The following is a 12714-nucleotide window of genomic DNA, read 5'->3' as shown; positions in this document are numbered from 1 at the left end:
ACGTACCGGTACGTCCTTGCAAAAAAATGTTATAAAATTTTTTTTTTCATATTTTTGATAATTTTTTTGAGAAAATTCAGGCATTTTCCAAGAGAATGAGACCAACCTGACCTCTCTATGACAAAAATTAAGGCTTTTAGAGCAATTTAAAAAAAATATACTGCAAAATGTGCAGGGAAAAAAATAACCCCTTGGGGGTTAAGGGTTGGAAATTTCCAAATACCCCAGGGTTAAAAGGGTTAACAGTAGGCAAAACGACATTTGTAATAACGCGATATCTAACACGAAACCCGACTATTTGTCGACTTCTGTAGCAGGAGATCATAGCCATTGATTCAGGTTTGGCCTACACTAGACCAAAATTAAACTAAATTCAACTTACAACAGCTTCTTGGAAACTTAAGCTTGCTAGTTGAGGACCAGTTCACCTTAACTTCAATCTTAGCCTAAAGGTTATATAAGAGAAAACGATTCATTTTTCAATTTTTATTATCTTTTTCCTTATGGGGTTGAAATCACTTTCATTATGATCTTTTACATTGTGGTCAAAAGCTCTCCCTATTTCCAAAATAAAATTGTCAAAAAAAGATTTTTAAAATTGAAAGCCGGCATCGGGAAGGTTGAGGAGATGAGCCGCAACGATCCGAATGCGCGCGGCAGCCACATTTCTCAAAAACAAATTATAATACTGTATTAATATACATCCAGTATGATAATACCGGTCAATATTAACAGCTTGGCTACAATGGAAATACAAAAAAGAAAAAAAAACTAAGATATATAGTCCGCCTTACACTCACAGTACAGTACATTTCATTATTACCTGTAAGCAAAGGAAGTGGGGGTGTGAAAGGATGCTTTTCTACAGAGAGGATGAGAAGAGTAATGTATGCCCACGCAAGCGCACTATAGCCTAGCTGACCTGCGGGGCACAGTGCATATGCCGGGGGGAGGGGCGGAGTTCGACGCGACGGCGGGCGGACGAGTCCGCGTTGTCGCTCGTTCTCCGTGGACTGACGTGACGTCGGCGCGCTGGAGCGCGGGGGGCAATGCTCGGCGTCGTACCTTCAAGTACGCGCGCGCCCCGCCTCGCACCCGGACCAAATTGTACCTCCCACCAGCGTTCTAGTATAAAGATTAAGAAGACAGGATTCGCTACACCAAGAAAAGTCTCTTTTACGCAATAGATTTTCTCTCTACCATACAGCCATATGCCTTGCATTCAACCAAAGGAAATGGAAGTACTACCCAAAACAAGGAGGGGGATGAGGAACTAAAAAGAGAGAGAGAGAGACATAGGAAAGGGGAGAAACCCAAGTCCACGATCAACTTGCACCGGATATAAGAATACATTTGGACTGGGTTGCAGCGGTAGATCAGTGTATAGTTTTACTCTGGAGAATACATACAGGCGAAGCCGGCCAGATCGGACACAAAGATTAGTCTCAAAAAATAGATTTTACAAATAATCCAAACACTATACCATATTTGAGCTGCAATAGTTCACTATCATGACGACGGCTTCTTCTTCTTCGGTGTTCGACAAGTTTTCAAAGCAAAAGGTTAAATGGAATTCATCAAGGTATATTTCTCTCACGATCCAATCTCTACTTCAAAAAGTAAAACCCATTAATCCGAGGGACGACAGAATTCTATTAACACGAACTGAACTACCACTGCTATCGCCGTGTCTTACATTTTTGTTTTTTAAAAGTTGAAACCACTTAAGAGCGCCGGCTACAGCATTTTATTTATTTTTCTTACAATGGCTCTACAGCAAAAGGGGGGAGGGGGGGAGGGGCATTTGTACATGAACCTAGCGGACAGGCTCTCTCTACACTATACAAGAGGCTGCACCTGAACTTTTTATTTTTTGTTGTCTTTGGGCCCTACGAGTTTATACAAGAACAGTTGTAAATGCTTAAATGCTTATACGTGGTTAGATATTGACTATTTACACACTGATACCTTTTTAAATTTTATTTCATTCACATATATATGCATATATGTATAGCATACATAAAAATGTGTGTACCAATACATATATTCTTGTGTATATATATAGAGATACAGTCATATAAACAGTACATATATATTCTGCATATATATATAGATATATGTTTGCATATACACAAGGTATATTTTTACTGTATATATGACATATGTATACACTTATATTCTGTATGTATACATACACATTTTCACACTATTTAAGAAAAGTTGGACTTTTCACATTTTCACATAAAAGCAAAAAAAATTAAACCAATTCATGGAAAAATCACAGTTGCAACATTATCCCCAACAAATGTAACCGTAGAAAAACTCTGACTCGTTTTCTTTAAAGACCAAACTATTAACGTTACGTCCGGCATTAACCGCCAGGCCCCACGCGAAAAGCCGCGCCCGAAATCAACAGCTCGGGCCGGACCTGAGTGGGGGAAGGGGGAGGAGGGAGGAGGAGTCCCGCGATCTACGTTTACAGCTACATGTTTGTGTGTTATGAATACTTTAATGAAGACATGTTTGAGTGGAGGGCAATATGCCCGTTATGTCTCGCCCTGAACGGTCTTCTCCGATGTGCGACAGTTTGCTAAAGAAAATCAATTTGATGCACACAGAGGATGGAAATGAATAAAAGCTTACACAATTCAGAAAAATCTTTGATTAATGCAGTTGTCAAAAAAAAAAAAAGAAATTACACAAATTTAAAATGAAGGATTCAGGATTCTCAGTTTTTCTAACCAGTCGGCCGAAGCTTTTCAAACGAACGAGAGAACTTTCTGAAGGATGGTAGGCGCTGGCGAACGGCCGATTCATCGTTTTTAATAGTTATAAAGCAACTAAAATACCTAAGAAAATCACTTGTTTTTTTCATTATGAAACGCCGGCCGACCCCATCGTCCACAGAATAATCTTATTAATCTATCCTTAAGAGGAGCATAAATAAATAGGACCGATGGGAACTGACCAAACGAATATTTAGAAATACTTTGGCTCTCACCAAACCTAAGAAATACTGATATATAGAGATTTTTTATTTCTTTTTGTTCTTCTGGTTGGCGGCTCCGCGGGGCGGCGTCACGGGGCGTCCCGTGTTCAGACCTCCGTAGGGGAACTTCTTTTTGTCTGCCGGCTGTCGAGGGGGGGCGAGAAAGAAAGGGCGTTTTAGTTTATCAACGACATGAAATATAAGGGTGTGAGTTTATCAACGACATAAAATATAAGGGTGTGAGTTTATCAACGACATAAAATATAAGGGTGTGAGTTTATCAACGACATAAAATATAAGGGTGTGAGTTTATCAACGACATAAAATATAAGGGTGTGAGTTTATCAACGACAAAATATAAGGGTGTGAGTTTATCAACGACATAAAATATAAGGGTGTGAGTTTATCAAAGACATAAAATATAAGGGTGTAAGTTTATCAACGACATAAAATATAAGGGTGTGAGTTTATCAACGACATAAAATATAAGGGTGTGAGTTTATCAACGACATAAAATATAAGGGTGTGAGTTTATCAACGACATAAAATATAGGGGTGTGAGTTTATCAACGACATAAAATATAAGGGTGTGAGTTTATCGACGACATAAAATATAAGGGTGAGAGTTTATCAACCACACTAACAAGAGTTAATTTATCATCACTACAAATATAAAGTTAATTCAACAACAAAAAACTTAATTTATCAACAAAGAAAAGTGTGTTTATCAACCACACTAAAAAATACATTAGTTGATCAACCACACTAAAAACACAAGGTGTTAGTTTATCAACATTAAAAAAAGAAGTGTTAATTTATCAGCACTTGAAAAACTTTAATCAACAGAGAAAAGCGTGTTAATTTATCCACATTAAAAAATAGTATTAATTTATCAACACAAAGAAAAGGGTGATAAGTGTATCAACCACAGTAAAAACATTGTTATTTTATCAACACAAAAAAAAAGCGTTAGTTTATCAACAGAGCATTAAATAATCATATAGTGTAAGACAAATTCATGATTATAAAGTTACTATATATTAAAATTACCAACACGCTAAATGATCATAAAGTTGCTTTATATCAAAATTTACAGTTCTATGCTCACAATTTTCAACCTAAAGGATGTCAATTATATGAGAGAGAGAGAGAGAGAGAGAGAGAGAGAGAGAGAGAGAGAGAGAGAGAGAGAGAGAGAGAGGAGAGAGAGGGAGAGAGAGGGAGAGAGAGAGGAGAGAGAGGGAGAGAGAGAGAGAGAGAGAGAGGGAGAGAGAGAGAGAGAGAGAGAGAGAGGAAGGAGAGAGAAGAAAAGAGAGAGAGAGGAAGCGAAGAAAGAAAAAGAGAGAGAGGAAGCGAAGAAGAAAAAGAGAGAGAGAGAAAGCGAAGGAAGAAAAAGAGAGAGAGAGAGGAAGCGAAGGAAGAAAAAGAGAGAGAGAGGAAGCGAAGGAAGAAAAAGAGAGAGAGAGAGGAAGCGAAGGAAGAAAAAGAGAGAGAGAGGAAGCGAAGGAAGAAAAAGAGAGAGAGAGGAAGCGAAGGAAGAAAAGAGAGAGAGAGAGGAAGCGAAGAAAGAAAGAGAGAGAGAGAGAGGAAGCGAAGAAAGAAAGAAAGAGAGAGAGAGGAAGCGAAGAAAGAGAGAGAGAAGAAGAAAGAGAGAGAGAGAAAGAAGAGAGAGAGAGAGAGAAGCGAAGAAAGAAAGAGAGAGGAAGCGAAGAAAGAAAGAGAAAGAGAGAGAGGAAGCGAAGAAAGAAAGAAAGCAAAGAAAGAGAAAGGAAGCAAAGAGAGAGAAATTATATTCACCTTAAGTATCTGGAACGAACACATGAGTGTTTCGTCGACTGACATCATGGCACCGGCGTTGTCAAACTCTCCGCAGTAATTTGGAGCCGAGAATAGTGTTACTAACTGTCTCTTCGCAAAGAACTCGTAGCCGTCTTCAACAACCTGCGGGAAGAAAAAAAATCTTGTTACGGAATTCTTAATGAGAAAATTACATGCATAAATAGTTTGTGGTGATGTCCTACTAGGAAACACAAAGCTGCCTTGGGTTAGAGTTCTCTTGCTTGAGGGTACACTCTGGCATACTTTTCTATTTAGTTTCTCTTCCACTTGTTCTGTTAAAGTTTTCATAGTTTAAATAGGAAATATTTATTTTAATAATGTTACTATTCATGAAATATTTTATTTTTCCTTATTTCCTTTCCTCACTGGGCTATTTTCCCTGTTGGGGCTCCTGGGCTTATAGCATCCTGCTTTTCCAACTAGGATTGTAGCTTAGCATATATTAATAATAATAATAATATAAGGGCGTCAAAATGGATAGCTATACAAAATTTTTTTTAATGAGGCGCATTTGCATCAACTCACAGCAAATGCCCTTTAGTTCGGAAAAGTTTCCTGCTATATGATTGGTTAGAATAATCTTGTCAAACCAATCAGAGATCAGGAAACTTTTCCGAGATAAAATGGCACCTCTGCGAGTCTGTGCAAATCTGCCTCACTAAAAAGATTTGACTATAGCATTAATATAGTCTTAAAAAAACAGTGGCAAATCAAACTATATAACAGAATTCTATAAGAAAAAAATTGCTTTTATAGTTTGTGGTTGTCCTACTAGGAAACAAATCTTCAAGTATAAGGACTTCCATAGGTTAAGACAAACAGTGTATAATTTGACATCATATCCTCCTACGCCTATTGACGCAAAGGGCCTCGGTTAGATTTCCCCAGTTGTCTCTGTCTTGAGCTTTTAATTCAATACTTCTCCATTCATCATCTCCTACTTCGCACTTTATAGTCTTTAGCCATGTAGACCTGGGTCTTCCCATTCTTCTAGTGCCTTGTGGAGCCCAGCTGAACATTTGGTGAACTAATCTCTCTTGGGGAGTGCGAAGAGTATGCCCAAACCATCTCCATCTACCTCTCATCATGATCTCATCCACATATGGCACTCGAATAATCTCTTAATAGTTTAATTTCTAATCCTGTCCTGCCATTTAACTCCCAATATCCTTCTGAGGGCTTTGTTCTCAAATCTACTAAATCTATTGGAGATTGTTTCATTGTCATACCATGACTCTACATAGAATAATACTGATCTCACTAAACCGATTGTTATTTTTATATGCAATTTTAGGCGATTTGATTTCCAAAATTTTACTTAACCTAACCATTGCCTGATTTGCTTTTTTCAATCTTTAATAATGACGAAAATAATGTACATGAAGAAAATCATAAAAATGCAGCCATTTTTAGACCACTGCAGAACAAAGGCCTCAGACTTATTTCATGTCTGGAGTTCGACCAGTTTTCATCGCCATGCTGGCCCGCCTAGATTGGTGATGGTGGGAGATTCTTGTCTGATCACTCGCTGCAAATGAACCTAGTATGGGTGGCCCCGACTAGTAGAGCTTTGCTGACCATGGTGTTAGGCAAACCCTTTCACCTAATTAAGGTATCCCCACAAAAGGTAAATCAAGGTAAAAAAATACATTTGTGATATTAACCACTAATCAGACTTTTTAACCTAAACATTCACGAAACTTTTAAACCCGTTAATTAAGTCTGAACTTCTGAAGTTTCAGATTCAAACTTTACGCGGAACTTCAAAAGTTCAAACTTGCAGCGAATGTTTTTATGTTGGTCTGGTTGACGTCTCTTTTTAGTATATGCATGAAATATATTCTGATGTTGTCACTGTTCTTTAAATATTTTATATAAATCGTTCATTACTTCTCTAGTAGTTTATTGAATTTCCTTTCCTCACTAGGCTATTTTTCCCTGTTGGAACCCTTGAGCTTATAGCCTTCTGCTTTACCAACTAGAGTTGTAGGCAAGCTAGTAGTAATAATAATAATAATCAGGAACTCTAATTGTATAACTTGGTCACAACCAGATTAAAATGATAAAAAAATGCATAGGACTGAACCTTAACCAAGCAATGGCTAGACTATTAACCCTTTAACCCCCAGGCTATTTGGAAATTTCCAACCCTTAACCCCCAGGGGATTATTTTTTCCCAGCACATTTTGCAGTATATTTTTTTCAAATTGCTCTAACAGCCTTAATATTTGTCATAGAGAGGTCAGGTTGGTCTCATTCTCTTGGAAAATGCCCGAATTTTCTCAAAAAATTATCAAAAAATATGAAAAACAAATTTTTATAGCATTTTTGTGCAAGGACGTACGGGTACGTCCATGGGGGTAAAGGGATGAGTTTTGTGAAACGTACCCGTACGTCCTTTGGGGGTAAAAGGGTTAACATGGTTCATGCACAAGAACCTTTCAAATCAAATAAAAAAGTTGTAAACATTTAAAAACCAGGTTTATAACTTTATATCTTGGCTGTCTATGGAATTTTAAAAGTGCAATGAAAAAAGAAAATATGCTAAAGCATCAAATAGTTAAAAAAAAATAATGCAAATTTTCTTCAACCAATTTACTGCCAACGCTAAGAGCCCTTGTTCCTCATAATTTGGGGGTAATCACAAAAAACTTACAACCAATATTTTTCTTTAAATTTAGGTAAAGTTTTTGATAAATGGTATTACTTAAAATGTTCACATTCTTACTTATACATAAATCCATCTTTTCTAAAGCCCAGTACACACAATGATTCATGAGGAAACTGTGCCGCCATGTTGACGGGCCAGCATGATTTCATGTGTCTGCTCAGTGTTGCGTCAGCGTTAAAGGTGGGAGGACGTCCACTCTGCTCCATCGCCAATGGCTGACACTTTATTTTATTTTAAGACTAATCTTAATCATAACAGTAATACTTTTAATAATAATTTTATTGATTTTAATAATTTTATTAACAGTATAATCTCCTGGTTGAGTAAATCAGCCGCACATATCCTCTTAATGAAAGCTGAACTGCAACTAGACTACTAGCACGCAAAAACTAGCGAGCGCCGTTGCAGTACAGCATAGTTTGGCCGCTAGTAAATGTTTTCGACACCAATACTGCTTCACGAAGCTGATACATGAATCATAGTGTTTACTGGGCTTAGGAGAGAGAACTTAAAGAACCGCTTAAAGGTAGAACTTACCTGATGGGCTCGGCAAATAAGGTCAAAGTCGTGCTTGTGCAAGAACTTTGCGACGACTTCTGCTCCGAAGGTGAACGATACACCTCTGTCGTTCTCGCCCCATCCCATGGTGTCCTGGGGGAATAGATTTTCATTACTAAAATGAAGAAATAAGAGACAAATAAGTCAAACAACCTATAAAACACATCAGAAACATCACGACAATGAGCGATCTATAAATAAGTCAACTAATAATAGAACCATTTGATACATTTGCTGTCTGATTCGCACTCGCTAACTGCCGTGGTGATCCACAATTAGTCGAGATTCATAACTTACGAGGCTAAAAGTTAAGAGCATAATTCTAGCAAATAGTTTATACTTGTAGAACCTTACATTAACCCTATTCCAGGACTTTATATTTACCATCTTCCAGGACTTTACATTCACCCTCTTCCAGGATTTCACATTAACCCTCTTCCAGGACCTTACATAACCCTCTTCCAGGACTCTCAAATTAACCCTGTTGCAAGACCTTACATTCACCCTCTTCAAGGATCTTACATTAACCCTCTTCCAGGACCTTACATTAACCATCTTCAAGGACTTTACATTAACCATCTTCCAGGGCCGTACATTAACCCTCTTCCAGGACTCTCAAATTAACCCTGTTGCAAGATCTTACATTCACTACCTTCCAGGACCTTACATTAACCATCTTCCGGGACTTTACATAACCATCTTCCAGGACTCTCAAATTAACCCTGTTGCAAGACCTTACATTAACCATCTTCCAGGGACTCACATTAACTATCTTCCAGGACCTTACATTAATCCTCTTCCAGGACTTTACATTAACCATCTTCAAGGGCCTCACATTAACCATCTTCAAGGGCCTCACATTAACCATCTTCCAGGACCTTACATTAACCCTCTTCCAGGACTCTCAAATTAACCCTGTTGCAAGACCTTACATTTACCATCTTCCAGGACCTTACATTAACCCTCTTCCAGGACTCTCAAATTAACCCTGTTGCAAGACCTTACATTCACCATCTTCCAGGACTTTCAAATTAACCCTGTTGCAAGACCTTACATTCACCATCTTCCTAACTGTGTCCCATTCACTTCTATGTAAAACAAGGATCTTGTAACTTGCAAGAATATATCTGTTGCCTAACAAACTTATTACTTCAATGCTAATCAAAAACTTCAAAGATCTTTTCAACGATTACAGTTCATATTACAGAAGGACCTCGACTTACAAACTAAATATGTCCCAAGAAGCTATTTGCAAGTGGAAATTTAGCCTAGGCCTGGCCTAAACTGACTCTCATGCTTGATTACCAGCTACGGAAGTCTTCAGTCCCATTCCATATTAACCCTTTTACCCCTTTTACCCCCAGGCCATTTAGAACTTTCCAACCCTTAACTCCCGGGGGTTATTTTTTTTCAAGCACATTTTGCAGGATATTTTTTTTTCTAAATTGCTCTAACAGCCTTAATTTTTGTCATAGAGAGGTCAGGTTGGTCTCATTCTCTTGGAAAATGCCTGAAGTTTCTAAAAAAAATTATAAAAAATATGCAAAAAAAATGTAAATAGCAGTTTTTTGCAAGGACGTACCGGTATATCCATGGGGGTAAAGGGATGAGTTTTGAGAAACGTACCAGTACGTCCTTTGGGGGTAAAATGGTTAAATGAATATCAGGATATTATAGATGAAAATCGACTTGCTCTATTAAATATGACTTTTTTTCTTTTTACCTTTAGTTACAGTATAAACTTTCGATACAATATCCTTATACGAGTGTTTGAAAGCCAAGGACGTTCTATAATGAATTTTTCTAATAGCCACCACCCCCTTATTATTTCTTAATTTCCTTTCCTCACTGGGCTACTTTTCCATGATGGAGCCCTTGGGCTTACAGCATACTGTTTTCCCAACTAGGGTTGTAGCTTGGCTAGTCGTAAATAATAAGATCTTGCATTAAACAGTTAAATCTTTCAGCAAATTTATTTATGTTGAACAGGCTGACAAGTCTTTTTATATAAGAAATATCTGTTTCAACGTTGTTACCGTTTTTAAAATCTTTCAATTTAATTGTTCATTACTTCTCATATCGTTTATTTCCTAATGTCCTTTCTTCACTATGCTATTTGTCCCTATTGGAGCCCTTGGGCTAACGGCATACAACTCTTCTCTCACTAGGGTTGTAGCTTGGCTAGTAATAATAATAGGATTTTACAGTAACTATCTACTTCTGTCCCAATCAATTCTGCAAACAAAAATCTTATATCTAACAGGAATATCTATTGCCCAACGATCCCGTAGTTTATTTATTTTCTTCATTTCCTTTCCTCACTGAGCTATTTCTCCCTATTGGAGCTCTTGGGCTTACAGCATCTTGCTTTTCCAATTACGGTTGTACCTTGGCTAATAATAATAATAATGTCTAACATTAACCATCTACATGTGTCCCATTTAGATATGTAAACAAAAACCTTGCTTCTCAAATAAATATCTGTAGTACGATATACACACACATTACTTCCATACAAGATATAGTTGGGCTTATAGCATACCCCTTTTCCAACTAGGGTTGTAGCTTGGCTAGTACTGCTGTAGTAAAGATATCTTACATTAATCCTCTACCTAACAGTGTCCCATTCAGTTATGTAAAGAAAAACCTTGCATCTCGCAGGAATATCTATTGTCTGACTCCCATTACTTCCGCACCACCTTCCCCACTAACGTCTTTCCCTACCTTATCGGGATCCGACCATAAGAGATCGCAGAGAAGACCCTGGTCGGGAACGTCAGTTGGTCTCATGATGCGACGGATCTGTTCCATACTCTGTAGATCGGGGCTCAACCCGCCGTGACAACAGAAGATCTTTTCGTCGACGATGGCGGCCACGGGTAGGCAGTTGAAGCAGTCTGTGAAGGTCTTCCACAATTTGATGTTATACCGTCGTTTGCCTGCATTGGGGGGTGACGAGGATTAGTTTTTCAAAATGGCACGCTTGCTAAGAACAGATTAGAAAGAACCCTGTAGTATTCCAAGAAAAAATGATTAGGTTGTATAACATTGAGGCTTTCACAATTGTAAAGGTTTATCTATGAAGCATTTTGTAAAAAATAAAATGTGGGAAATCGTGTTCGAAAATGATAATGTTCAAACAACAACTTTATTTATCAAGATCTCAAATCTGCTTTTGCATTTTAAAGCTTATTCTATATACTTTTCAGCATATATAACATCGTTCTCGTAATAATAATAATCATCATTATCTCCTCCGGTGCCTTGGATGACCGCGGAGGTAGCAGCAGTATGGGATTCAGCATTATGAAGCTTCATCTGTGGTGGATAATGTGGGAGGGTGGGCTGTGGCACCTTAGCAGTACCAGCCGAACTCGATTGAGTCCTTTGTCAGGCTGGGAGGAAGGTAGAGAGGAGAGGTCCCCTTTTCAGTTTCATTTGTTTGATGTAGACTAACCCACAAAATTGGGGGAAGTGCCTTGGTATATGTATGTATGTATTATACCCTACGCCTACTGACGCAAAGGTTCTAGATTTCGTCAGTTGTCTCTTGTCTTGAGCTTTAAATCCAATACTTTTCCATTCATCATCTACTTTAAGCTTCATAGTCCCCAGCCAACATTTACAAGAGATAAACCTTTACTATACGGAATGCCTCAATTTCCTCTTTAGATATAATAAAATATTACCTAAAACAAGAGGATCACGATATATTTTGATTACCGATCAATATGAAAGCAGAATAACCTGACCTAGGAGTACCTTCTACAACTCGAGGTAAACAACAACCCCCAAATATACTCACACTCATCGTAAAAGCCGTAGATTCTGTTGATTGAGGCACATTCGTGGTTACCTCTGAGCAGGAAAAAGTTTTCTGGGTACTTGATCTTATAAGCTAGGAGGAGACATATGGTCTCGAGCGACTGTTTGCCACGGTCGACGTAGTCCCCGAGGAACAGGTAGTTCGACTCTGGCGGGAAGCCTCCGTACTCGAACAGTCGGAGCAAGTCATAGTACTGTCCATGGATGTCTCCTGAAATTGAAAACGTAAACATTAGCAGGATGAAATGTGCAGACGCTTATGAGCGAATTACTTCAGTGCAGACTAGAAACTGGTTAAAAAAAAAAAAAAAAAAAAAAAAAAAAATTCAACAAGAGGGGCACTCGGTAGAGCGCAGACCTCCGCCGCCGCGGCTTATTTCCCCACCTTGACCTTGACATGTATTAATTAGCGTGGATTTTCATACACTCAAATATGAACCAAGTCTGAAGTGTCTGTGACAATGCTGTCCAGACTTATGGCCGACTACGTAAATTGGAAATTTTGCATGACCGTGACCTTGACCTTCCAAAATATAAAAATTTCCAGCTTTTCATACAAGTTAATCCCTGCAAGTTTCATTACTCAATGATCAAAATTGTGGCCAGGAAGCTGTTCACAAACAAACACACACACAGACACAAATATTGTGTAAAACATAACCTCCTTCCAACTTTGTTGGTGGAAGTAATGACCTGTAAAGGCTAAAGCAGCTGTCAAAACTAATGTATCGTCCAAACAAAACAACCCCTTCAAAGAAATCAATTGTTCCATAACTATGCTGATGATGCGACAGGTCTTGGAAGCCTTCTAAAGGAAATTATTTATAGATTT

At 38.1% G+C, this 12714-nt stretch overlaps 1 protein-coding gene across 1 annotated transcript; it reads right to left on the bottom strand.

The window, feature by feature from the left end:
- Positions 1–471: 471 nt before the first annotated feature.
- Positions 472–12115, bottom strand: LOC137637646 (serine/threonine-protein phosphatase PP1-beta). Its single transcript, XM_068369799.1, has 5 exons — positions 11863–12115; positions 10782–10996; positions 8037–8150; positions 4787–4930; positions 472–3133 (listed from the first exon to the last, which is right to left on the bottom strand). The coding sequence occupies exons 1-5, from the start codon at positions 12113–12115 to the stop codon at positions 3035–3037; spliced, it is 825 nt and encodes a 274-aa protein (XP_068225900.1). The 3' UTR covers positions 472–3034.
- Between the last annotated feature and the right edge of the window lie 599 nt (positions 12116–12714).

This window comes from Palaemon carinicauda, unplaced genomic scaffold (genome assembly GCF_036898095.1).
Source record: "Palaemon carinicauda isolate YSFRI2023 unplaced genomic scaffold, ASM3689809v2 scaffold9, whole genome shotgun sequence".
Classification (NCBI taxonomy): Eukaryota; Metazoa; Arthropoda; class Malacostraca; order Decapoda; family Palaemonidae; genus Palaemon; species Palaemon carinicauda.
This window is presented reverse-complemented; position numbering and strand designations above follow the sequence as displayed.